At 39.9% G+C, this 24,804-nt stretch overlaps 1 protein-coding gene across 1 annotated transcript; it reads right to left on the bottom strand.

Moving 5' to 3' along the window:
• Nucleotides 1-1,996: 1,996 nt before the first annotated feature.
• colec10 (collectin sub-family member 10 (C-type lectin)) lies at nucleotides 1,997-13,594 on the bottom strand. The gene is made up of 7 exons (XM_070834820.1): nucleotides 13,495-13,594; nucleotides 11,174-11,245; nucleotides 7,254-7,325; nucleotides 5,288-5,341; nucleotides 2,805-2,900; nucleotides 2,451-2,662; nucleotides 1,997-2,251 (listed from the first exon to the last, which is right to left on the bottom strand). Exons 1-7 carry the CDS (start codon nucleotides 13,592-13,594, stop codon nucleotides 1,997-1,999), a joined length of 861 nt encoding a protein of 286 aa, XP_070690921.1.
• Between the last annotated feature and the right edge of the window lie 11,210 nt (nucleotides 13,595-24,804).

Here is a 24,804-nt window from a genome sequence, read left to right on the forward strand (position 1 = left end):
AGTGAAGATATTTCACTGTGGACCAGTGTGGTGGACCAGTCGAATAGAGCCACGCTGCTATCATGGCTAAACAAAGGCAGGCAGGCAGACATTGCACTTGAAATTTCTCCTGTGTAGTCTGTGTTTAGACCACCGGGAATTTAAATGTCTCCAAACATTTGACAGAAGTTACAATGAAATGTTACGCTTAAACTCATCATTTCCATGATCCGAAGCACACTGTTTTATGCTCAGCTTCACCTCAGATTTAACCAGTGTGACAATGAGCCAGCCAGATTGTAATGCAGCATTTCCTCCGTGTTTCTTTCCAGCAACCCCTTTTTACTGCTGGCCTCTGAATGGAAGCATATGTGAAGTTAATGACAAATTGACACACCCTGTAGTTATTTCCAATTTACTGTGTGAAGCTCCAACCATTATCTAGCTCAAGTATCTGCATTGTATTCCAGCTGATACGTGTGCTTTCAAATGCCGCAGATATACATTTGTTCTTGTCTTCAGCACTTAAAAGCTACACTTGGGGTACACCGCCACAACATGGACACATCAGACACAGTGTCTGACAACAAGGCTAACAACAATATAACCTTATTTTAACACCCCGCAGACAGGGAGCAACACCAGTGTTCATGTTTACTTTTTGGAACAGAGAACCAGGAAAGAACCACCATCCCGCCCCCCCACGTACTTTAAACAGAAAAACAAGTAAAAGTTAAAATTTCACAAAGGAAAAGTCATGAAATTGCTTTGTAATACTTCTTACAGAATGCTCCCTGTGTATTTAAGATACTCTGTAACTATTTCTCTAGTGCCACCCTCAGGCCGTAGAGGTGAATGGTGCTATGGGTCTGTAAAGGCCATTTAGATGTATGCATGAAGCACAGGCTACACACCAGACCAGGACGCCACTTTGGGCATTCTTGAAGACAAACCACTGTTTAAATACTGTAAGCCTTTTGTTTGCTAGGACTCTGGTTGTCGTCATCACTTTGTTAACTGTCATCTACAATAGATTTAAGTAAATACATTTTCATTTTAGAACAATAGTGACAAACATACACATGTGAAGCACAAAATGATTTCTTTTTCTGGTGAGATATTGCTTTACAGCTAAAACATATTTTATCCTGAGACATGTCCATGAGGTGCAATTACTTCTGTTTGCTGTTTACATTTTTGCAGCCTAAAGTGTGTAATGTGTTCGCCTAAAGCAAGATCATGAGTTCTGTATCAGTGATGCTTCCACAGTCTGATATCAAGTCATAGAGCACAGAAGACAAATAACTCACATTCAGACTTTAATATGAAAAATCTGATATGAGTCTCACTCAAAAAACTGAAACACACGATTAAAAAAGTGCCACACTGATTACAAACTGATTGCAATTAGAATTAAAAAGCAATATTGGTTTTAAATGTAAGATCTAAAGGCAGACTGTGACAAAAAGGGTAAAGAGTTAAAGAGTATGACAAAATCGAATCTTTCAGTTTTTAATCAATCTTATTGGATCAAATGGAACATTGTCAATGCCTCAGTGAATGTCTGGAGTTCTTCACACTTCTGCTACCATAGTTCAGCACACTGGGAAGGACTCTGTACATAGAAATGAATAAACCCATCCAAGCCAGCTTATGTAAAAAGTAAAATGATACATGATTATAACCAGCGGTGGATCAAAACACAAAACACATAGATGGAAACAATCATTTCCCTAAATGACAGATTAATGACACACTACATAACTAATAATTTTCAACCAGCTTTGCATCATTGCTCTGTGGGTAGTAAGGGATATTCTGTCTCTCTTAATGGGCGTACACAGAAATAGACATAAGGAATGCAACACTGTCTGATGATGCAGGCACACTTTATTTTAATATTAGTTACTTTCACCTCAATGTATATAAATTGCCAATGCTATGAAACAAAATTTAAATGTATACTTGTATCTCTCTATGTCTTTCTTCTGCATGCAAGTCTGAATGTGTCATTCAATCATGATGGTGTCGAGGCAGGTGTCCCTCTTCCTCCTCCTGCGTCTCCTCCTCTTCTCCTGCTCACAGGGAACTCACAGATGAAAAACATGGTGGCTTCGCACTCCACTTGGCCCCATGTTCCAGTGCTGAGCAGCTCCACACAGCTCAAGTTTGTGTTGGGAGACACTGTGATATTTAGCTCCTCCTCTTGGCTCCAAGCTGCAAACCCCTGCAGAGGGCTGGAGTCTGCATAAACAAAACTCCTTGTTCCATCCTGATGACAAAAACAAAGGAGAGAAGTAGTTAGAAAGTATTCAGAGCAGTGAATGCTCTAGATAGATAGTTTCATTTAACCAGGCTTCAGGACAATTTGATTGTAGATCCTCATATAGAGAACAGTGGCAAAAACCAAAAAATGAAACTCCACCTGCTGCAGTGTGAGTGTGTGTTATGCTCTGATGGAGACCACTTACTGTGTCCTGGCTTTGAGCTTGCAACCCAATATAAACTTTTGTCAATCCTGCCTGACTGACATAGTCTGCCATTAGATGATTGGTGTTGCTGGTTTTTGGCATGGCCAGGGTGCCTCCTCTTAGCTTGCAGTTCATGGAAGCCTCTTTGAACTTCTTGGGCTCCTTGACCAGCAGGTAGTACCTCTCTTCTGTTTCCTTCAGCCCCAAGATGACTGCACAGGATGTGGTTAAAGGTTAAAGGTCATTAGGAGTTAGGTTATTTACATGTTTTCCACGATAATACAGTTTTCTTTGCAAAGAGCTTGTATAAGCAAAACAAAAATGAAACTGAACCATAGATATCTCAGTACTCACCATTCTTCACAAACTTAACAGCATTCCTCAGCTTCGCTACATTGACATCCAGCTGTCCGACCACCTTCCTGTACCTGCCACAGTCACATGTTGTGCCTGATGGATTAAACAACAGCCAGCATAGGATTAAAAAGCAGAGAACCACCTGCACTATGCCTATGATAAAACCATACCACAGTATATTAGTGTGAGACAGTGACAGTAGACCAGCACTGGGCTTTCTTGGTTGTATGATTGGAAAGCCCTTTTTTGTCCACAGTCACTCTACACAGAAAAGTCCTTTGCTGCTGCTAAAGCATGCTCCATCCTAGCCTTGACTTATTTAAATTAGGTTAATACCACTGAAGGATTATTTACCATTATTTCATTATTAGACTTTATTGTCCCCAGGGGGGGAATTCTTTTTCACAGCACTGATTCTGCTTGACAAACTGACAGTCAGACGGTAGACATAACAACACAACAACAGCAGACTTAACAATACTTCACAAGACAACACTTCCCACTACCTTTACACATAGAAAAACACCAACAAAGCAAACAGCCATAGTCACACTCAGCTGGGTCTGTTGTTCAGGACTGTTATGACAGCAGGAATCAGGCTCCTCCCAAAGCGGGCTCTCCTGCACCTCAGAGCTCTGTACCTGCGCCCTGAGGGCAGTGGGGTGAGATGTTCATTCAGTGGATGAGTGGAGTCCCGTTCTATTGAGTTTGCAATGCGTGTTATGGCTCTGTTATTGAGTTCAGTGAGATAGGGTGTGGGAAGACCTATTATATTAGCAGCAGTGTTGGTTACCCTTGTGAGTTTGGTCCGGTTTTTGGTAGTGAGCATGGTGAAGAAAGAAACAATACAGTAAAACTGACTGAATGATGCTTTGATAAAGTAGCAGTAGAAGATGAGGAGTAACATGGAGTTCTTTAAGTTTACGGTTGACTTCTGAATGTCCATAATGTGCTGATCAAAGGTAAGTGTGTTGTCTAAAGTTACTCCCAGGTATTTGAAACTGTCCACTATTTCAACTGGATGGTTATGAATGACAATGGGGTGCTGGGGTGAAGGGGGACTGACTATCAGCTCTTTTGTCTTGCTGACATTGAGGTCCAGGTGGTTATCCTTGCACCACTGGGTGAAGTGTGTGACAGTAGTGTGGTAGTCCATGACGGAGTTATTATCTTTGAGTAGGGCAAGAATGGCTGTGTCATCAGAATATTTTAGATACGTTATCCTGGGTGATGGACTGATGCTGTCATTTGTGTAGAGTGTGTACAGGAATGGACGTAGCACGCAGCCCTGCGGTGCTCCTGTGTTGGTGGTGAGAGCAGGAGATGTAGTTGAGCCCAGCCGTACCACCTGTTGCCTGTTGCTGAGGAAATTGTGGATGAGATGGATCAGCCGGGTGGGGATGTTGAGGTGATGCAGCTTCTGGATCATCAGATGCCTCTGGATGGAATTAAAAGCAGAGCTGAAGTCCACAAAGAGTATCCGAGCAAAGTGGCCTGGAGAGTCCAGGTGCTGAAGAAGGAGGTGCAGCAGACAGGCTACAGCGTCCTCTGTGCCCCTATTTGTCTTGTAGGCGAATTGGAGGGGGTCCAGTTGTGGGTTGACAGCTGGCAGGATGGTGATCAACAACAGCTTCTCCAGGCATTTCATGATTATGGATGTGAGGGCAACAGGTCGATAGTGGTTGAATTCAGTGGGCTTCTTGGGGACAGGGATTATGGTGGACATCTTCCAGATGGAGGGTATGGTGGCAGTAAGGTAGGCCTCACTGAAAAGTAAATGGAGGATGTGTGACAGCTCCTGAGCACAGTTCTTCAGCACCTTTGCTGAGATGCCATCTGGACCAGGGGCCTTACCCAGTATACACCATGCTATCTATTAGTTTTTATGATATGTACACAGGGTAATCAGCAACATGTGGTATCATTCCTGGGGTGGGTGAGGTGACTGATTTGTTGACTAGATCAATGTGTGACGTTAAAAAACTCCTTGTTTGCTTTTTCTGAATGCTTAATGTCATTGTCCGACTGCAGGGTCATAAAATTTGGGAACTACTGTACTACTGGCGAACACTTTTAGCCGAAAGTCACTTTAACCTCATTGTCATCATTTGATCTCAACGCCAGCAAACTGGAATAGACAGCCAAAATAATAATGATAATAAAACTGTCACTGTCCTGTCAGCAGTACTATTTAGTGATTGTGTTTCTATACTGGAGAGCATCCCCAAGGATATCTAGAGGGATTTAATGGAAACTGTTGTTTCATTAAGTGTCACCGATGTAGTCTGCTGAAGTCTATAATTACCGGTTCAAACCCACTTACAAGGCTGACTGCTGAAATTTCAGGGAAATACTGACATTCCCTGTATAAGCTTTTTATTTGGAAATGTGAAAAACATCATGTTGGTCTAAGAGGAGCAGAATAGTGGCTATTGTCATATATAGGACAAACAATGTTTGCATGCTGTGGACTTACTCACCTGGTTTCCCTTTTAGACCAGAAGGCCCTTCTGAACCGGAGTCACCTTTGTCACCTACAGAGAAATATAAATAATATGTGAGGTAATTCTTTTTGTTATGATGTGTAACCCTGGCAATTCAATTTTTCTTGTTTTTAATAGCTTGAAATATGAATAAATAAATAACACAGCACTATCTTTGAATATCTACCAATAATTTGACTCGCTGACAACTTCTTGTGGTGATGACATTATGATGTAGTTACAAAATGTTACCACCAGATGGCTGTATCATATATAAAACATTTTTATCTATGGCTGCACACAGGTATACATTTGCTAAGGTCAACTGTTCCACACAGCCTTCAGGTGTGTATAATGATGTGGGTAAAGTGGAACGATCGTGTGTACATTCACTTATGTTCAACATTTACTGAGGAGATTAACTGACGGTTGCATGTTTTGGGGAAGTGGGCTGCAGTACAAACATCACAATAAGCTGGTTTTGTATGAGGAAGAGCCAGAGGAACAGTCACACACCTGGAATAAACAGTTACAGTTTGAGCACCCTGACAGCAACGTCTAAACACTAACAAATGAGTGAATAATTAACATTTCTGGCTTCAGACTGGCTTCGGCCAGTATAAAAACTCCAGGCGTAAAATAAAATGCTACCAGATATGCAGCACAGTATCTTCTATGGGGGCATGCAGCACAATTCTCCCCGAACAGTCCTCAGTTAGTCCTGAGCATTTAGTTGGTTGGTTTTCCATATGAATTCACTAATTGCACACAGTTTTATAGTTACAAGCTTTAGTTGTTGTTTGGCACAAGCAAAATGTAAGATCTGGAGATAATAATAAGCAGACATATACATATAGCTATAGCAGGAACAAAGGTTACGTGCCCATATATCATAATCATTTATTGTTGAATAAACAACAGTTTTGCTAATGTAGACATGGTAATTAAGACTGTTTTCTGATCGGCCTTGTAACGTGATCAAAATCTGTAAAAGAGTTGCTTCGTGTTTCTGCTAAAACTGACATTGCGCTGTAAATGTTTTGTTTTATTTTCTTCAGGTGTTTTATGAGCTAAATGCGCTCAGGATCAAGGAAAATCCAAACCAGTGACTTCACTCCTTTGCCTGAGATGGCTGATGCACAGCTACTTTCCTGTAAGTGTATTAAACATAATGAATACTGAAAAATGTGAATGCCTAGAAAGGCAGGGGAACATGACTGCTCATAAAAATAAGAATAAAGATAGGATTTGTTTTAGCTACCCTGGGCAACACAACAGCATGAAATCATACTCTAGGATTATGTTTTCTTCTATCTTTGGATGTGATAACTTAAAATATTGAAAAAATAGGAAAAACATGTTGTTGTTTTTTTTAAAGGAAAACAACTGCAACTGGCTTAAAGCAATTCCTCATTGTGTGTATTAACATGTCTACTCTACTTATTCTAATGTTTTGAGTCTGTGGTTAAGGAGCAGCTGTCCAAGCTGAGGAGGAACTCAGGGAACCATATTTCTTTTTTTTTTAGGCAACTATAAAGCCATTAAGGTCTCGTAGAACCTCACAGCTACGTTTTTTTCCCCCATTTTTGTTGCTTGTTGTTGACAGCTGACAAAGTTTCATGGCACAGCAACAGGGACACATTTATAGACTTCATGGTTATAAAGATCATCAATCTTTCTCTCAGTTTGGAGTTCATTTTGGAGATATGTATCTTTTATAGGACACACAGGATCGGAAGCATCCCTTTGATGCACTGTGTATACAATGTATTGGAATGGGTAATACTAATAAACATTGTTAAGGCCCATGTTTACACCGCAGTATACAGTAGGGTTAACTGGACAAGAGAGACATTAAAGAGAGAGGACTAGAGAGGGAGAGACAGGGACAGAAAATGTGTTCACATTAAAACTACATATAGAATCATGAACTTTACATTAAGAGGACTTTCCTTTAGTGTACCTTTGTCTCCAGTAGGCCCCATCTTTCCTGTGTGGCCCACCTCTCCTTCAAGCCCCATGTCTCCCAGCGTTCCTGGGAAAGAAGAGACAGAAGACAGGATGAGAAGAGAGGAGAGACGAGGAGGAATATGGGGAGAGAATCAGAGGTATCATTACAGTTTGAAATGACGACTTTCCAATCCAATATACAGAAATGATCATATACACAATGCGCAACATTTTCCAGAGCCAAAGTTTTCATCTGAAGTGAATATAGATATCACTGTAGAAGCGCTTCAGCATATCTAATAAGGATCCCTTACTGTTAGGCATACATTCCATCTTTCAGGTTTGTCATATAATGATGACTGTATTTCATGGCTTTCATTATATTTCTTTTGTTTGCTGATTATTTTGTTGTTTTTAAGCCTAATCAATATAATTGCATCCTCCCATCTCATCTTTTACAGATTCCTCTGTGAACCCTGAGGTTTTTTTCCACTAATTACTACATAGTTTGGCTCCTGAATTGATGCTGTTATTGTTATTATCATTATGTCAGTACATAAATTAGAGGAAAAAATGCTGATTTATTTTGGGCACTAACTAAAGTACTTTGTTTTGAGAACCTGCTTGCAGAGTGAAGATAGTCTATGAGAAAGTGTGCATTGTTGCAGGATATGGATAAATCAGCATAGAGGTCCCGCTGTTAAACTGTAATAAACACAGTAAATTCATGCATTTATCATTTATTTGTTTCATATTATTATTTTCAGCTCCTTTTATATCTGTACGAAGTATGTAATCAACAATGTTCTGGTACATGGAGCATAATCTGAGTTGAGTTCTTTTACTCATAAAGATCTGTGATTATTTATAACTATTCACTGCAGTGACTGTAACAGATTACAGCCCTTATCTGTAATTTGATTACTGTCCTCTGTCACTCCACAATCCTGATTTGGCTGCTTTAGAACAGGTATGATTTGGGTTGTTACGAGTGTAAGAGGACAGAGAATATCAGACTGTACGTGTGTGTGTGTGTGTGTGTGTGTGTGTGTGTGTGTGTGTGTGTGTGTGATTGAGTATGGGAAAACTACACAGCAGACTGAGGCTTTCTGCCAGAGCTTGAATGAGTATTTCCTCAGGAAACTATTCAACTGGAAATTGATGGTGTTTGAAATACTAAGTGACGCACTGGAGAGGCCTATTGCTATTAGAGGGATTTACCACACACACATCCATACACACACAGCCAGCTATTCACTACTATGTCCCATTTCCCACTTTCTCATGGTGATTTTCTACTTGATGATTTGTGAGAAGTGTTGGCGAAAGGTGTGAGGTCTTATGGATTGTGTGAGGTTTGGTCAACTCTGTAACACTCTGGCTTATGGGAAATTTCCCTATAATCTGTATGTAATTTTTACAAGATTTTCAGCATGAATGCCTCAGAAGTATCATCACAAAGTAAATATTATGACTATACTGATCCCGAGAACTGATTGAGAACAATGCTTATAGGTGTTTTTTACCATATGAAGAAATCTAATCTGTTGGCCTCTTGTTATTCCTTCTGTGTCTATAAAAGTTGATTAATGTTGCTTTCACAATGCTTGTGCTTGCCAGTTAAACCGTCTATCTAAACGTCCAGATAACAGTCCTTCCTATCACTGCAGTCGTTCTTTATAATGACAAACCCCTCCAACTGGTTTAACGTCTGGAATCTCCAGCTGCTGGAGAATAAAGGAGGTGAAGGTCACATTTTTCATTCTAATAATGGAAACTAAGACACATTTTAAACAACCTCAAGCTATTTAAAAAATATCAATTCTGGCTTCAACAGACTTGCTGTTCTCAAGGCTTAATATAACAAAAGGACAAGAGATTAAAATGCTATGCAGACCTTTGATCAGATCATTTATTACACGTTGTTTGCTCAAACATATTGAGCAAATACGAATACTGGTATTCCTGGTTTTTAGAGCTCAGGGAACAGAGGAAAGAGAGCTGGATCACATGAAATAAAGGCATTGAGTCAGATTTTCCATTTGTTGGGCAAATGGTTCAACGCTGTCCCAACAGGTTCTTCACAAAAATGAAAGCATTACATGAGGACTATTGTCTGTTATTCTCACCCCAACTTCACCAGACGTTTTAAGTACAGCACTATTGACTAAATGTAGAAATCCAGCTCGACTGTTTGTTGACGTCAGTGAGCTTGGAGCAACAAATTGTTTTTGTTGCCCACCAGAGTATTCACACTCATGTATTTCCTTTTAACATTCCAAAATTAAACAACTGTTTCCTGTAAAACAGCTTAAATTAAGACAGGGAATAGATGCGTCATCTGTTGAGCTGTTGACATACTTACAAAGCCATCATAGGAACCTGCGTTCATTCTACAGTAAGCATACACACAGAAAAACCATAATGATTGGGTTTGCTATATTGTTAAAAATTTCCGCAAAGTTGAAAAGTTGAAAAGTTGCAAAGGTTCACACACACACACACACACACACACACACACACACATATATATATATATCTTTCTTTCACTTAAAACATGTGGAAAAGACTCTGTCTTGGCATCTGTCTCTCACACAGTCTGATGAGACAAGCGTTTGTTTGTTGTTGTAAACTGTGTGTCTGTGTGTGTGTTATGGTCTTCATGTGAAGTTGACTAAAACAAACAACTGTAGAGCGCAAAAGGGCAGCCAGGAACCAGTGCTTTTGTACAGTTTTTATGTGTGTGTGTGTATGTATGTGTGTGTGTGTGTGTGTGTGTGTGTGTGTATGTGTATGTGTATGTGTATGTGTATGTGTATGTGTATGTGTATGTGTATGTGTGTGTGTGTGTGTGTGTATATGTGTGTGTGTGTGTGTGTGTGTGTGTGTGTGTGTGTGTGCAGGCGTCTGTGTATATGATATGGCTGGTTGGCTGGCCAACTAGTCTACCAGCCCAGTTGGAACACATATGGCGAAGCGGGACGCCACTGCTTTCCTCAGCAGCAATTAACACGTCTGCTTCCTCCACAGAAACACAGTGCAGGTCTGTCTGTCTGTCTGTCTGTCTGTCTGTCACAGAGCAGAGCAGGTCTCTGTATCTAATCTACCGCACAGTCAAGGAGAGCAAGCCGTCTAAAGGCTGCTGCCAAAGTCACGCAGACCTTTTGAGCTACAGACGGGTGAAGTCAGGCTTTGTGCCTCTGTGCAAACATAAAAGAGAAGTGAGGCCTTCCTGCCCATTACTTCTCCTGTTTTTCTCTCCACTTTCAGATGTCTTAAACCCTTATTACACATGTGGTAAGCATGCTAATAAAAACAGAGGCACAGTGTTTTTTCAGCAATACATCTTTCAAGGGTTACCATCACACGTATTCAAAATGAAAAGCATTTTAAACTACGATGTGGCCAGTGGGCCTTTCTCATAGATGACACTTTGACATATAACATTAGGAAAAACACGGGTGAAAACAATAAAATGAATGATGGCTGGATTCCATTTAGCTACTATGTCACCCTGCCATGGCTTACAGGGACACTGGGAATACTGGGAATAAAGCAGAGCCATCATTAATCTACTTAGTAGCACACATGCTTTCCAACAGTACAATAAATAAAAATTCTACAATAAAATGTGAAAATGTCTGCTGTGGAAAAGGAAAAGGAGATGAGGTGCATTATGGATAAGGTACGCACCAGAGAAAGAAAAAGGAAAAATCTCTCATCTCTCAGTTGTATTCACTTGTTCTGTTTGTTGTGTGTCCGACAATATTGGAGCGGAGTACATTTCTAACAGGGAAGTGTCTTGTATTGCTTTTGCTCATTTCTACTTTACAGCAGCCATTTATAACTAATATACATAAGTAACAATAGCCAGACAATCTCCTTTTCACCCATCATATAAGTATATATAATGGATGGATGCATGCTAGATACCTGGAAGTCCTGCTGGTCCATTCTTCCCCAGTTTTCCCTGATCTCCCTCTTCTCCAATCTCACCCTGGTCTCCTGGAATAAAAAGGAAAGACCGTGAAGAGGGAAAGGGGATTTGATGTGTGTGATTTGATTTAATGGAGCATGTCTCCCATCATGTTTCATGCACAGAAACATAATGAAGGGGCCTGTCAGAGGCATGCTAGTAAGATACCTGAAAATATGTTGCATCATGAGTAGAGCTGGCTTACTTTTCCAATGTGGCATGAATTAAATCTCCATATTCCCACTCACTGGTGGCATGTATGGAGAATTAAAGCCACAAAGAAGAATGATGGTCAAAACACTTGGCCAAGAACTACTATAGTACCGTCCTCGGGTGATCATGAGATTCAGTACAGGTGGGTTTGGATGCAAGTCCTAAATCTGAATCAAATGCGGACGTTTATAAAAATGTTTGACTCTTCATATCCCATTTTGATATATGTTCATCCAAACCAATATCATTTTCAAAAGCAATAGCAATAAGTATTTGTGATTCCACTGAGTATTCAGAGTTGAAAGCACAAATGAGGTGTGGGAGAAATATCTCACGTGGGTCCAAAGAGCTCTTGGAAAGAAATCTTGAGAGCTTTTAGAGTGTCTATTGGAGCTGTAATTTTGTCCCAGTTGTTGACGCCAACTGCACTTTATATCTTCTAAGTGCTGTACTTTGAATTGAAGGATTGTAACAAACCCCCTCTATTAGCCTGAGAGAGTACTTAGGAAAATTTATTATTCAGTTCTGCAGCCTGTGCAGATATTTTCAAGTAACCCAAATCACTGCAATTTCAAGTGCATAAGATTCTTTTTCTGGACCATGTAAAGTCAAATTTACATGCCTCACTTGTGTGATTAAGGTGTCAAATCCCAGAGAGCTTTCCAATGCCACATACAGTATATTCTGGCAGTGATTTAACATGTTAGTAAGCAAGAGGGTCACTTTATAGCGTATTGAAAGTTTTTCACAGTTCACTTTTCTTTAACAGAATGAATTGAGTTTTGACCAGTCCCACATTCTTAAGTCTCAATAAAACATAAAATGCCAGTAAATCTATCTAAAAACGCTGAAGTCAAAGTACCAGTAAATGCAATAAAAGAATGTTTGCTGAAAAGTTAAAATAATAAGCACGGTTGTGTGGACATTTTATCAGAGGATGAAACATTGAAAAACCCACATCCACCCACTCGTATGGAGACGTGACAATACACAGAAACTCTGAGACTGAACCTGTGGTCAGTCATATCTGGGATGAGTCAATGATAATCATCAATAATCAGTTTATGTTAGTGGCAGCTGTCTAAATACACACTGTCTCCATGGGACTTACTGGTACAGAGAATTCAGTGGAAAGCTTACAAAATGTCCACTTATGAGTGAATATGATGTCACTGTTGCCTCTTTATTTCGCCAAAGCTTTCACTTGACTTTTCAGTTCAGTAACTACTTTAGTAAAACAATATTTGTCCATGAGAGAGAAGCAAACACACATTTTGCCATGCTCAGGAACTGTAAAATTCACATGAAAGGCCCCTTTAACACTGACTTTGCCTTGTCAGAGCTCCATGTCACTCTCTGCTGAAGTAACATCTCTCTAACTTTCTTTTAAGCCAGAACTAAAAGTCTTTTTTTTCAGTAGCGTGAATGGAGCTTAAAAAAATGGTGCTTAGCTAACTGTGGATTTTATTAGGTCTGTCTGTCTGAATCAGCAGGGGAACAAGCTACTGGATGTCATAAAATTGAAAACACACATGGGGAGGCATTCCCTACAAAAGACTAAGGGGGTAGCAGACTGCTAGCTAATAAACAACAGGACATTACATGCTTGGTACCTTTATCATCAGCTCTGTAAACCCTGAAGCACATTAGGGGTGTTTTCTCAGAATTTTCCACTAAGACCTTTTATTTGACACATATATAGATATTGTTGTTTACTTTCAAGGGCATGTAGTTTACTTTTACTATGAGGTCATTAACTTAATTTGCCTTATCTCCAACAACAAGAACAAACATTGAAGATTGTGAGGAACCAAGGAACCCAAACAGTAGTCATGTACAGTATAAGTATGTACGAGAGTATAAATGAGTTTGAACTTTTTTCTGCTCTAAATCGATTCATGTTGGAGCTTTGCTCTGTAGGAGAAATCTTTACAATTCTTCAATTATATTTTTGTGCCATGAGAAGGATTTTCAAAATGTTTAAGCACAGTTTAAACACACCCATACACACACACACACACACACACACACACACACACACACTTTTTCCTAAGACACGCGTTACCTTTAGCTCCAGGTAGGAGGGCATTGGTACAGACTTCTGGAGAGGCAGTGATGTCGTTGAACACAGCTGAAAGCACACAGAGCACCAAGAGTCCCATCATCTCCCAATAATCTGTTTTTTAGATTTGCAGGTTGTTACTGGTGCCAAAGTATTGACTATGTAAAGTATTTCATGTGCCAGTAAGCACCTACTGCTAGTTTAAACTGTAAGACCAGAGGATCAGTGCAGCACTAATGAGCAAACATACTGCAGAGAGAGTCAGAGCAGAGCTCTGCTGTTGTTTATAGAGCACACACACACACACACACACACGCACACACACACACACACACACACACACACACACACACACACACACACACACACACACACACACACACACACACACACACACACACACACACACACACACACACACTTGTTTATAGAGTCTTATCAATAATGTCAAACAACAGCCGGGGTACTGCATTCCTGTATGTCTTGCTCCTTGGAATTTGAAACAGTGTTAAATTGCAGTTCATAACACAATTTAGATATAATATTGGAAGATTGAACAGTGGTGGGGGATAAATCCAATGTAAGTATGTTTCTATTTGCTCTCTAGTACACTCATATTTAAATGTACACAGTGGGAAAAAAAAAGTAGTGTCCACAGCATGTTCTCATTGTGAAATTGAACAACGCAATGCTTTGCATCTGCTATATATTGAAATTACAGCTATGCAACAATACACCTGTCAGCAGTGCCACAAAAAGATGATAGGTGAACTTTTCGCTGGAACTTTTGATGAATCAGGTGAAAAATTATGTAAATACTGAGGCTAAATAGAGAGTGCATAATGTGTAATATTAAGCACACCTGAGTCAGAAGCGACTGGGATGCTTACTTAACATCAACAAGGGAGTAGCACCTCTGAGGCTGCACATTTTTTCCCCTCTTCTCCTCCTCCTCAAATCTTCTCTCTTAGTTCCACCCTTCATACCACAAGAATTTAGTGGGAGAGGTTTACGCTTACACATGCACACACACAAACCTACAAACACATATACATTTTGTACATGCGTACATCGACATACCCACAAACATATGAGACACAAAAAGTGTCCAAGCATAAAAACATAAACACAGACGCAGACACAGATTTTTGCATAATTGCATCCTCTGGTTTGTCACAATGTGATGAAAATATACAGGGTTTCGAGGGTTTGGAGGCCTCAGGGGGACAGAAAGACAGGAAAGGAGGGTGGGTGGCTGAAAATTAGAGAAAAGACAGAAAGAGAGACAAACAGGGAGAGACAGCGAGAAGAAATGAGGGATAATTGGAGAAGAAGACACAGAAAGTCAAGAGACAGAGCGAGAAACAAACAGGGATAGTGAGTGTGGTCAGAGCCACATGTCTTGGCACATGGAGGGATTTCCTTATTCAAGAGATGTGCTTCCTGGGAGCTCTCCATCAGTAAGGCAGATGCTGATGGGCTGATGTTATCGAAAGATTTTCACCAGGGAGAGAAAAAAACAGGAAGATTCATCACAATCAGACATCAGCTAGTGTTCCCTTAGGGAAGAGAGTTGGCTGGTCTTCACGTTGAAAAGCAGCCATTTTGAGAATAGGAGTTGTAATGCTCATTGCCTTTATAGTGGTTGACCTGTTGTAATGTTGTTTGTATTTACAGACATAAAATCTTTCAAATACACCCAGTACTGGCTGGGAAACGACAACACATTTTTCTGTTTACAGTCAAATTACAACTTATTCCAACTGTAGCAAACTATGCTATTCAAAGGAAATAATGTGGGCCTGTTGCACAGCTGGACAAGTTGCAGTCATTAATCAATTCTTGTTGCAGTTATGTTTGTTTCTTTTGGGTTTTCTTTGAAAAACAGTTTAAACCGCACACACACAGGCTTGAAAATATTTCAGGCCTCACACACTGGGTATCAATCAAGTTTTTTTTGGCTCCTACCACTGTTTGCTCCAAGCTTCGAACTCTATATCGTTCCTGCTGAGGAATTTGTTGATGTTGAGAGCTGCGTATTTTGGTTTGAGGGCCTTTTTTTTACGGCTCTGGCTAGTTGGTGTGGCTTGTTCAATGACAGTTCAAAAGAAGCAACAAATCCCAACTTTTTGTGGGCAACATTATGAGAAACATTTCATATATGGTGGCTAACAGTGACAAGCATAGCCATTAACACTAATATAGTGATATTTATTGTTAGACTGACCCATAAATACAAAAAAGAGGAGAAACTGAACGGGCGGTGACTGAAAGAATGAGACTGCAGACACAAGCAGCTAAAATGAGTTTCCTACGCAGAATGCCAGGGCAGAGTTGCTCAAATAAGGTAGTTGAGGTGGTTTGGGCACCTGATCAGGATGGCTCCATGGTGCCTTCCTGTGAAGAATTCAAAGGTCCCATATTCTACTCATTTTAAAGTTCATACTTGTGTTTAGAGGTCCTACCAGGGCAGGTTTACATGCTTTAATGTTTAAAAAAACACAACATTTTTCTCATACCAGACATGACTGCTGCAGCTGTTTTCAGCCTCTGTCTTAAGAACAGAAACAATCTGCCGCTTTGCTCTCGCCTTCAATGTCTTTGTGTTACAGGGAGCTGGAGTTAGTGGAGTTAGTTCGGGAAAAAATGTTGCATAATATGGAACCTTTAAGGGCATGTCCAACTGATAGGAGCTGAGACTTTGACCATACCATGGTCTGGGTGAATACTTGATTCTGAAAAACTGATGACGGACACCTACAACGTAGTTCTGGTGAAACTGTCTCTTCACCGCTCTAAATGACATAACATAGTATTATATGATAATAATAGGGACGCATTCTTTATGTAGCGTTAGGCAGCGTTGTTTACGTAGAATCTTGCTAGCATAATATTAGCTTTGTGACTAACAGCTGAGCCAAAGGGATACATGAACTGAACGCATTGGAAATATCTCCCGTTGCCAAGTTGTATCTATGATCCATCCTATTTACTGGAGGAGTGAACAATGTTTCCATTGCATAAGAACCTAAAGGAATGGTAATGATTGATCTATATATTTGTCAGACCCTTAGGCGTTATCGGGAAAATTGAGTTATGGCTTGTGAAAAACTTTAGATTAATATAAATGAATAGTCTGATTTTTTTTTCTTTGGCAAATGACCATTGAATAATGCGGATATTGGACATTATCAGGAATTAATTGTAAGGGCATGTATGTAAGGGCGTTATCCCTTACGTATAAGGGTGCTTAAGTGGATATTGTCAAGGTCTGGGAAAGTGCAGCATTCCTCCTCTATGGCCACACAACACACACACACACACACACACACACACACACACACACACAGATGGGAGCAACCCTGCTATCCTGAAGGCTAATTGTTTACATGTGGTTTAGATTGCGTTCTGTAATTAAGAATGTGATTCACACTCCTGGATTGAGGGTTGACTCCATAGTGGTAACTACACCGCAAAACAGCCCTGTTGCTTGAAAACCCCATTTACAACACTGGAAGTACCATTTGTATTTTAAAACAACAGAATTAGCTTAAAATGCCCACATGTGTGTCAGTGACAAATCAGTCAACAGCAACCTCAGCATATAAAATGTTAACCTAACCTCTACGTTAATTTACTGTAGAGCATGAATGTCATGTTTGGCCCAGTAAGTACTGTGGAAGTAGCTGCCTGTGTTTCCTGGTATTTTCTGGGAATTTGGGCATAAACAAAACCTTCTCTCGGGAAAGAAGAGGGAGGCACGCAACAAACAGTGGTGACAGCCACAGTCGCACACTGAGTGATGTGTCTCTTTGTTTTTATGATTTCACTTTTTTGAGGAAGTGAGTCAGATGATTTTTTTACCATCATTGAATGATCATCACCAGGAATCAATTATCGTCATGTTTCACTTAATCTTCTATGTGCCCTGACGACTTCCCGAGCAGCCAAACATTAACACTGGTGGTCTTGGTAATCAGCAGTGTTATTGTCCCTAAAAGTTTAATTCAACATTTTAAAACACTGACTGAAGTATATTGACAGCAAATAATGGGATAGTACTGAAAATTGAATTGAGGGTAGAGTTAGGGTTAGGGTAACAGTCAGACATCATTGTAATGTCAGGGTTTTATATTGACTCAGCAACTGCTAATTTATTTCCTAACAATCTGCAGCATTCAAAAAGCGGTTGCTGAAAACTGTGCGTGCAAAGAAGCAGTATTTTTGAGGACACAATCATCTGTGGTTTCAAAGTATTGACTGATGTAATGAAAGAAGCATTTTTCTCTAAAGTAGATTCACACTGTGACATTGTTAGGGGTCAAATGTGGGATGCTCTTACTTCCAGCTACACCTCTAATCAACTGTCAAGCCCATTTATACACGGTTAATCCATCCTGTCCTGTCCTGTTTGTCTCCGTTTTCTCGCCCCACCCTCCCTTTCCTCCCCCCTCATCCCTTTACCTCCCTTCCCCATACCTCCCCCTGCCTATCTCTATTTACATCCATTCATCCCCTCCTATTTAATCATGTGCAAACCTCTCCCATTTTCCTCTTTCAGGTACTGTCTAGGCTCCTGTATTTGGCTCGGATGACTCAACTCGATACCCCGTACTGACGCTCCTCCTTCGCGGCCTTCAATATATCCGTCCCAGGCAACTCACTCCCTCATATTCGTTCTTTCATCACACCCATTCATCCGTCCTCAACATCCAATAGTTCCTCATTTCATTAAACCTTTAGAATCGCGTTGTTGTGGCAAGGGCCTTGCTAGTGAACCAATTGTGGAAAGACCCTCTCAGTGTGGTCAGGACAACAAATCCACTTCCCAGCTTCCATCTGACAACTCATCTCTTCATCTTTTCCCATAAAACACTACTCCCACAGAATGATTTCCCCTTTTCACTCATTGTGATTGCTTTCCAAAACAAATAGAAGGAACCCTACTCCAATGCAAATAATAAAATAAGCAAACTCACAGAATATTTGTTGTTGTCGACAATAGCAAAATAACATCATGTCTGGCATTTGGCACAACTATCCACACCAAATCTTGCTTTCTTTTCTGTAATTAGGCAGCATATGATTGCAACAGCTTTAACTCAAAAGTATACAACTGCATTTGTCAGAATAGCCGTATTAGACCAGACCAGAATAGAGGACAAATTACACAAAAATAGCGATAAATATGGAGGGCTGTACATAGGTTCTGTTAACTTACAATGCAGTCTATGATAATTCTATAAGCATCTTAGCTAGACCCAGCATGCACCTATTGGTCATGCAACATTGTAGGTGTTTTACATTTGGGTCGTGCAGCATGCTTGCGGAGTGTAGCATTAAATTAGTGATCAATTAAGGTCTATGTTGAAGTATAAAAATACAAACCTTTACAAATAACCTATAATACTGTGCACTCAAGCCCCTCACAGCAAAAATCAGCTGGTTATGTCTTTCAAATTGAATCCAAGATAATTAAACACATCAACTGTTTGGATACAAATACAGACAATAGACAAGAGTCTTCTGCTGGAATGAAAAAAAAAATTGTGACAGGGCCACCCTGGAGAATACCAACATGAAGTCGATAAGTTTTAAGAGTTCAACACCACAAATGCCTTCCAGGAAAGAGTGTCTGAAAATATGCGCCATTATCTTTATCATTATCTCATCAGTCGGGTTTTCACTCTGTCAGTTGTTTGGACCAGCTATAAAAAATATGATTTCGACATGGTTCTTTGCTAACACACCCTGAACCATCCAAAAACCTGCAGCTAAACATTGACTCAGACTCTACTTACAGAGCAAGAAGAAGTGGCGAAAGAGGAAGTCATCTCCCAAAAGTCAACTAAGTCAATAAAACCCATGGAACTGTTGAATTATTGTATCTAGTAAAGTGAGTTAATTTCATCTACTCTCAGTTGATTTACCCAGCCGCTGAAAGAACCCCCAGGTTAAAATATATGACCTATAAATATATGACCTATAAACCAGAAAATCATCAGAAATCTTGCAGAAAAAGCATCAATATTTTAAGTTATTTGCCAATTTCATTTGACCTAACAGCAAACCCTTTGTATGTATCCCATCTCATGGTTGGTTACAGCAGACCTGTAGATGGAGTCCTCAAAGATAGCCTTCTCCTGGCTGTGTTTTAATAGGTGGGAGAAAGAAAATGCCAGAACAAGCCAAGCATTCAGATTTTTCATTGTTGAGACCACCACCACACACAAAAATCTCCTAAGAAATTGATCATTGAGGTTGTGTAAGCAGGTGGCCAAGTTCAACAATTTCAGATTTTATTCCACCAAGATATACAGGTAACTACTTAGTATGACCGCAGATGTCTGAAATTTCATGTTGACCCACAGTATGTTGGTCCAGGCTCTAATATCAACATCAATACAGTCAAGCCTGGTCCTCTAAAATTTTGAGAAATTATATCTTAAAAAGAAAGTATGTGGTACCTGCATGAAAGCTGAGAGCCACATTTCTCCTCCCCATGAAAAGATGATGTTTCTTCAACAAAATCAGCCATTTGTTTGACATGGAATCAGTATGATGGAAAGTAATGGTGTTGTGGTTGGGGTGATGGATGTGTGTTTACATCTGCCTTAAAATCTGCTGACTTTGGTACAATACCCAGCTCTTCCAGGAAGTATTTTACTGAAAGAAGTTTTCATTTTTAGGAAAAAGTTTGTCTTCTTTAACCATGACCAATGGCTTTCCCCAACCTAAAGTAAACTGTTTCGTTGCTAAACCTCAACTTAATTTTATTGCTTTAACCTAATCCTAACCCCAGCCAAAGTTATTTCAACTGGTTACCATTATGTCACCTGCTCAGTAGGTCTTTGTGACACCCAGGTGAAAAATATAATAGTTACAACACAGCTCATTATCTGCATTCCAGTTTGCACTCATACCATGCAATCTGATGGGACTGCGATGAACAGGCCCGCTTCAGTACATCAAATGTCAGTTTTGTTGTTAGAGTAGTAAAATGTTAACCAGCTACTCAAATGAACCGGGAGGAAGAAAAGCCAGAAGCTGTTTGCTCCTCTAGATTCTGAAAATGAAGCGATATACACACTGCTAAAACTCAAAACTCTTAAACCTGACAAGTAATTCAAAAGGAAATCCATTGCAACCGCAAAACAAGCTTTGTTTGCTTAAGAAAATGTTTATATCCATCTTCCTGTCTGCATTTCTCTTTAGTATTTTACTCCATGGCACTTGATCAAACCATGTTTCTGGATGCAGTTTCAGCCTCTGGACAAAGCATTTACACCCGAGGAAAATTAGAAACGACCGAAGCAGCAGTGGAGCTGTACTGGTGCCTTGTCATATCTAAAGAACGGTGTGTTTGATCACATGTGTGCATTTCTTTACCAAACACTCTAAAGTAGGAATTCCAGAGGGACAGTATAAGTTTTGCATGATGTCAGACTTGAAAATGTAAATATGTGCCTCTGCATCTACAAGTGCAAATGTGTGAGTGTGTTGTTAAAATCATTGTAGCATGCCGTGCTGATGTGCGGCCTGATTTGCTGTCATTTGCATCGTTTGAGCCGTAGCTTCCTGGAGAAAGTCCCAGAGGGAAGTTTGATCAGCTTCCCTGAACCCTATAAATGGACGCTAAGTAATTTTCTTTTTGGAGTTCAAAAGTACCATCCATTTTTAGAAGAGAGTAGGCGGGCACTACTCCGCATGTAGGAGTTTGTTTTTTTTTGTAAAGAGGAGAGGTTATTATGAGACAGATTAATAATGCACATTCATGGCAGACAGACAGACAGACAGACAGACGGGAAGGCAGGCAGACATTCAGGTAGACAGACAGATAAATAAAATGTAAGGCACAGTGAAGGCACCACCAACATATGACCCTGTTCCAGTAATTCAAACATATCAGATCATTTTCTCCTCCTCCTTGACAACAAATAGTGTAGCAATGCTGTCTAATACTATTAACACACACAGACACTACCACATTTATGCTTATAAGAAATGTAGAAATCTTTTAATCAGAGTAATTACAAACCCCTCGGAATGTAACCCCTCAGGATGTAAGACCCTATTTACAGTGAAGATCGACTGTGCAAACGCCTTTATCGCACTCTCGATGAAACACTGGATTAGATAGGGAGCTGTAAGCCGCAAATTGTCGTGTGCAAGTAGCTGGCAATATTAAATGATATGAGTCAGATGGGTGTTGAGAAAACCACCTCTACAGTCCTCACTGTTTCTCACGACTCCACCTTAAACCTTTGGATGTCACACTGTTTTTATAGTGTACCTCATCCAGACCTGTGGTTGCACTTTAATATTAAAAATCCTTCCTGCTCCCCGTGATTGACTTGAGCTTATATTCGTCCTGTGTGTGTTTGAACTACACCTAAAAGTTTGGAAATAACCTGTGCACAAGAACAAGTAACAACTGGGGAACCAACAAAAGTTGAACACACATTCCATCAAGCGTTGATTCCTCTGCTAATTTATCAATACCAAAATACCATTTTCAGCGAATACAGACCAAAGTACAGCAATTAGATCCACATTTGTTTCCATTATAAGCATGTCTACAAATATATGTACATTGAACTGGCTCACTTTATCGAACAATGACAAAAGAACTATTCTGACTATTACTGAGTTTTGTAATGTAAGGATTAGTGCTAAATCAGATAGCATCTATATAATCACTTCATACATGAATAGTTTCTGCACTGTAACCTGAAAGATTTGCATTGTTGAATTATACTATTATTTCTTAAGTGTCATCACTGGGTGAAAATAGCAGCTTATTGTGCAGATAATAACAGATAGGTTTTCAATGTAAACCTCTGTATGCATGAATGTGAATATGGTCTCACTTTTGGGATATTGCTAAGCGCTGATGTTTACTTACTATTTTGTTCTCCAGTATGCGCACCAGACAAAGCAGGCAGTCAGAGACACAGACAGAGTTTGTTGCTAATCCAGCTGTCATTTGCTGGATGAGGTGATTAAAAGAACAAACTGTGTCTCTCTTCCTTGTGGGATTGTCTTGTGTGAGCACGTACTGATCATCTTTGGGGCCAGTCATTATAGCAACACATTATATACTTAAATTTTCATTAAGAAATATACAATGAAAGCCAGAAAATTCTGCAATATTTAAATCCGCTTCCTAGGTTTTTTTTTTTGTTTGAGTGTAATTGTTGTTCAACACATGGAATATCTATTCTTTGTGATGGTTCTTTTGGTTTTTCGATCCGGCCAATTAGTCATTTTGGTCATCTTAACAGTCCGTTAGACACAGCCCACATATGATTTAATGCAATAAACAGAAAACAAGATGATGGAAAACCTTTAATGGTACTTTTATGTCACTGTGGACAAGTCAGTCTTTTGGAGAATTCCCCTCGCTTCCTTGAAGACACTGTGAAAGTGGTTAGGTTGCAGTTTAAAAGCTTCCCGGTCTTCTACATCAGTGACTTGGCAGCGCAGCCTGTTTGTCTCATGCTGGGTCTTTGGAGGGTGACTGAATGACTGATTTCAACATCAGTGTATCCCACATGCACACACACAGAGTAGCACACACAGACACACACACACAGCATGTATAACCACTTCTCACAGTTCAACTGCAAGGTGACCTCAGCTCACCTTTGAGGTTGAGCGCCTCTGCTCTGTAAATAGCAGTGAGAGAGCAATTGAGAGCTTTTACATAAGTAAAAGCAGTGACAAGTACTGGAAGTTCGGCATTCATAATTTTAGTTAAGCAGATGAACAAAAGTATTAGCAGCAAAATGTGTTTAAAGTATTAAACATTACTGTTAACTATCAGAGTTTATTATTATTAATGCTTCACTGAAAGCGGCATTTCTGTATGTAGACATGGTGCCAATTTTCTAGGCCTATATGTAATATATCATAAAGTTGAACTTTTCCCACCACTTGTGAATAGTTGTGGCCATTTTAAGAAAACTGTATCATATATTATAAAGAAATAGCATTTAATCTTTTTTATTTATTTGTTGTAACTTTTGTTAAACAGTATGATAATTCCCTTACCTTCTGTGTGAGTCTAATTGACGAGTGGTTGCAGCAGAGAAAAGCATTGTCCTCTCTGTAACAAAAACCCTTTCGGTATTCCTCTTTGTTCAAATTGCAAATTATTTCCTGGTGCCTGACGTAACCCTTACTCCATGTGCCAAAGAGAGAGTAGTCCATTTGGTGAAAGCTGTAATCACGAAATTTAGATGTTTTGCTTCTTTGAGCATGTCACATGATCCCAATTCCCTTTAATTGAAGTTCATAACAGCTGCCATTTGGAGCTGCAGCATGGCAAAATTACTGAATGTAGCACTACCAAAGTGCGTTTCTGGATTTCTTATTAACACTTTCTTTATGTTGACATGATTAATGAGGTTTTACATCACTTTCTTGTCCTCATTGGACTCGGCCATGAGGTTATGTTATAATTGTCATAGATTATAACAAACAGACTTTTCCTTTAAACAGTTTTTCCAAGATGACAAGACAAAAACACCTCTAGATGTCCAGTGACTTACGCTGTTCTGTGATTTCTCAGAATAAAAAAAGTCAAACTTTTTTTTTCTGTCAGGAGACTACTAGAAGTCCTTGGACTCAGGCAGAGATCTTTATTTTTATGTCTTTTTCTTCACAGCATAAATCACTGACACAGAAAATTTAATTTGTGGTGGATGACTTATGGAATGACAACAGAGGGCTGGAGCGGCTTTTGAAGACTGAGGTTGGAGCCACTAGTGTTGCTTTAGGCACGGCTTGTCCCGCGCGTGTATGTGTTGAAGAGTGTGTGTGTGTGTGTGTGTGTGTGTGTGTGTGTGTGTGTGTGTGTGTGTGTGTGTGTGTGTGTGTGTGTGTGTGTGTGTGTGTGTGTGTGTGTGTGTCTTTAGCGTGGGTTTAATATTCTCAGTCTGGATTCACAGTTACAACAGCAGCCATAACCGTTTATTTCATGTTTGCAGCATAGATTTGTTTACCTTCCTGCTGTGTAATTACACGAAAACACGACCAATGTTTACCCCTGTATGAACGGCTTCAGTTTGCTTCACGAAAAGCGAGCTACAGTGGATCTACACTGGCGGGGCGAGCAGCGGGCTGTATTACGTTTGGACCATGATGTGTGGGCTGAGATCACGATGTGTGGGTTGAAACTGTGATGTGTGGTTTGAAAGCCTGCTTGAAATATGGGCCCATGTCGGTGACAGTTTGCGAGATAGACCTACTCTGCTCTTTGTGCTCTCATTCACCCTATAAATCTTATCCAAGGGTAAATTGTTAAACTGT

Source organism: Pempheris klunzingeri, chromosome 8 (assembly GCF_042242105.1).
Source record: "Pempheris klunzingeri isolate RE-2024b chromosome 8, fPemKlu1.hap1, whole genome shotgun sequence".
Lineage (NCBI taxonomy): Eukaryota > Metazoa > Chordata > Actinopteri > Acropomatiformes > Pempheridae > Pempheris > Pempheris klunzingeri.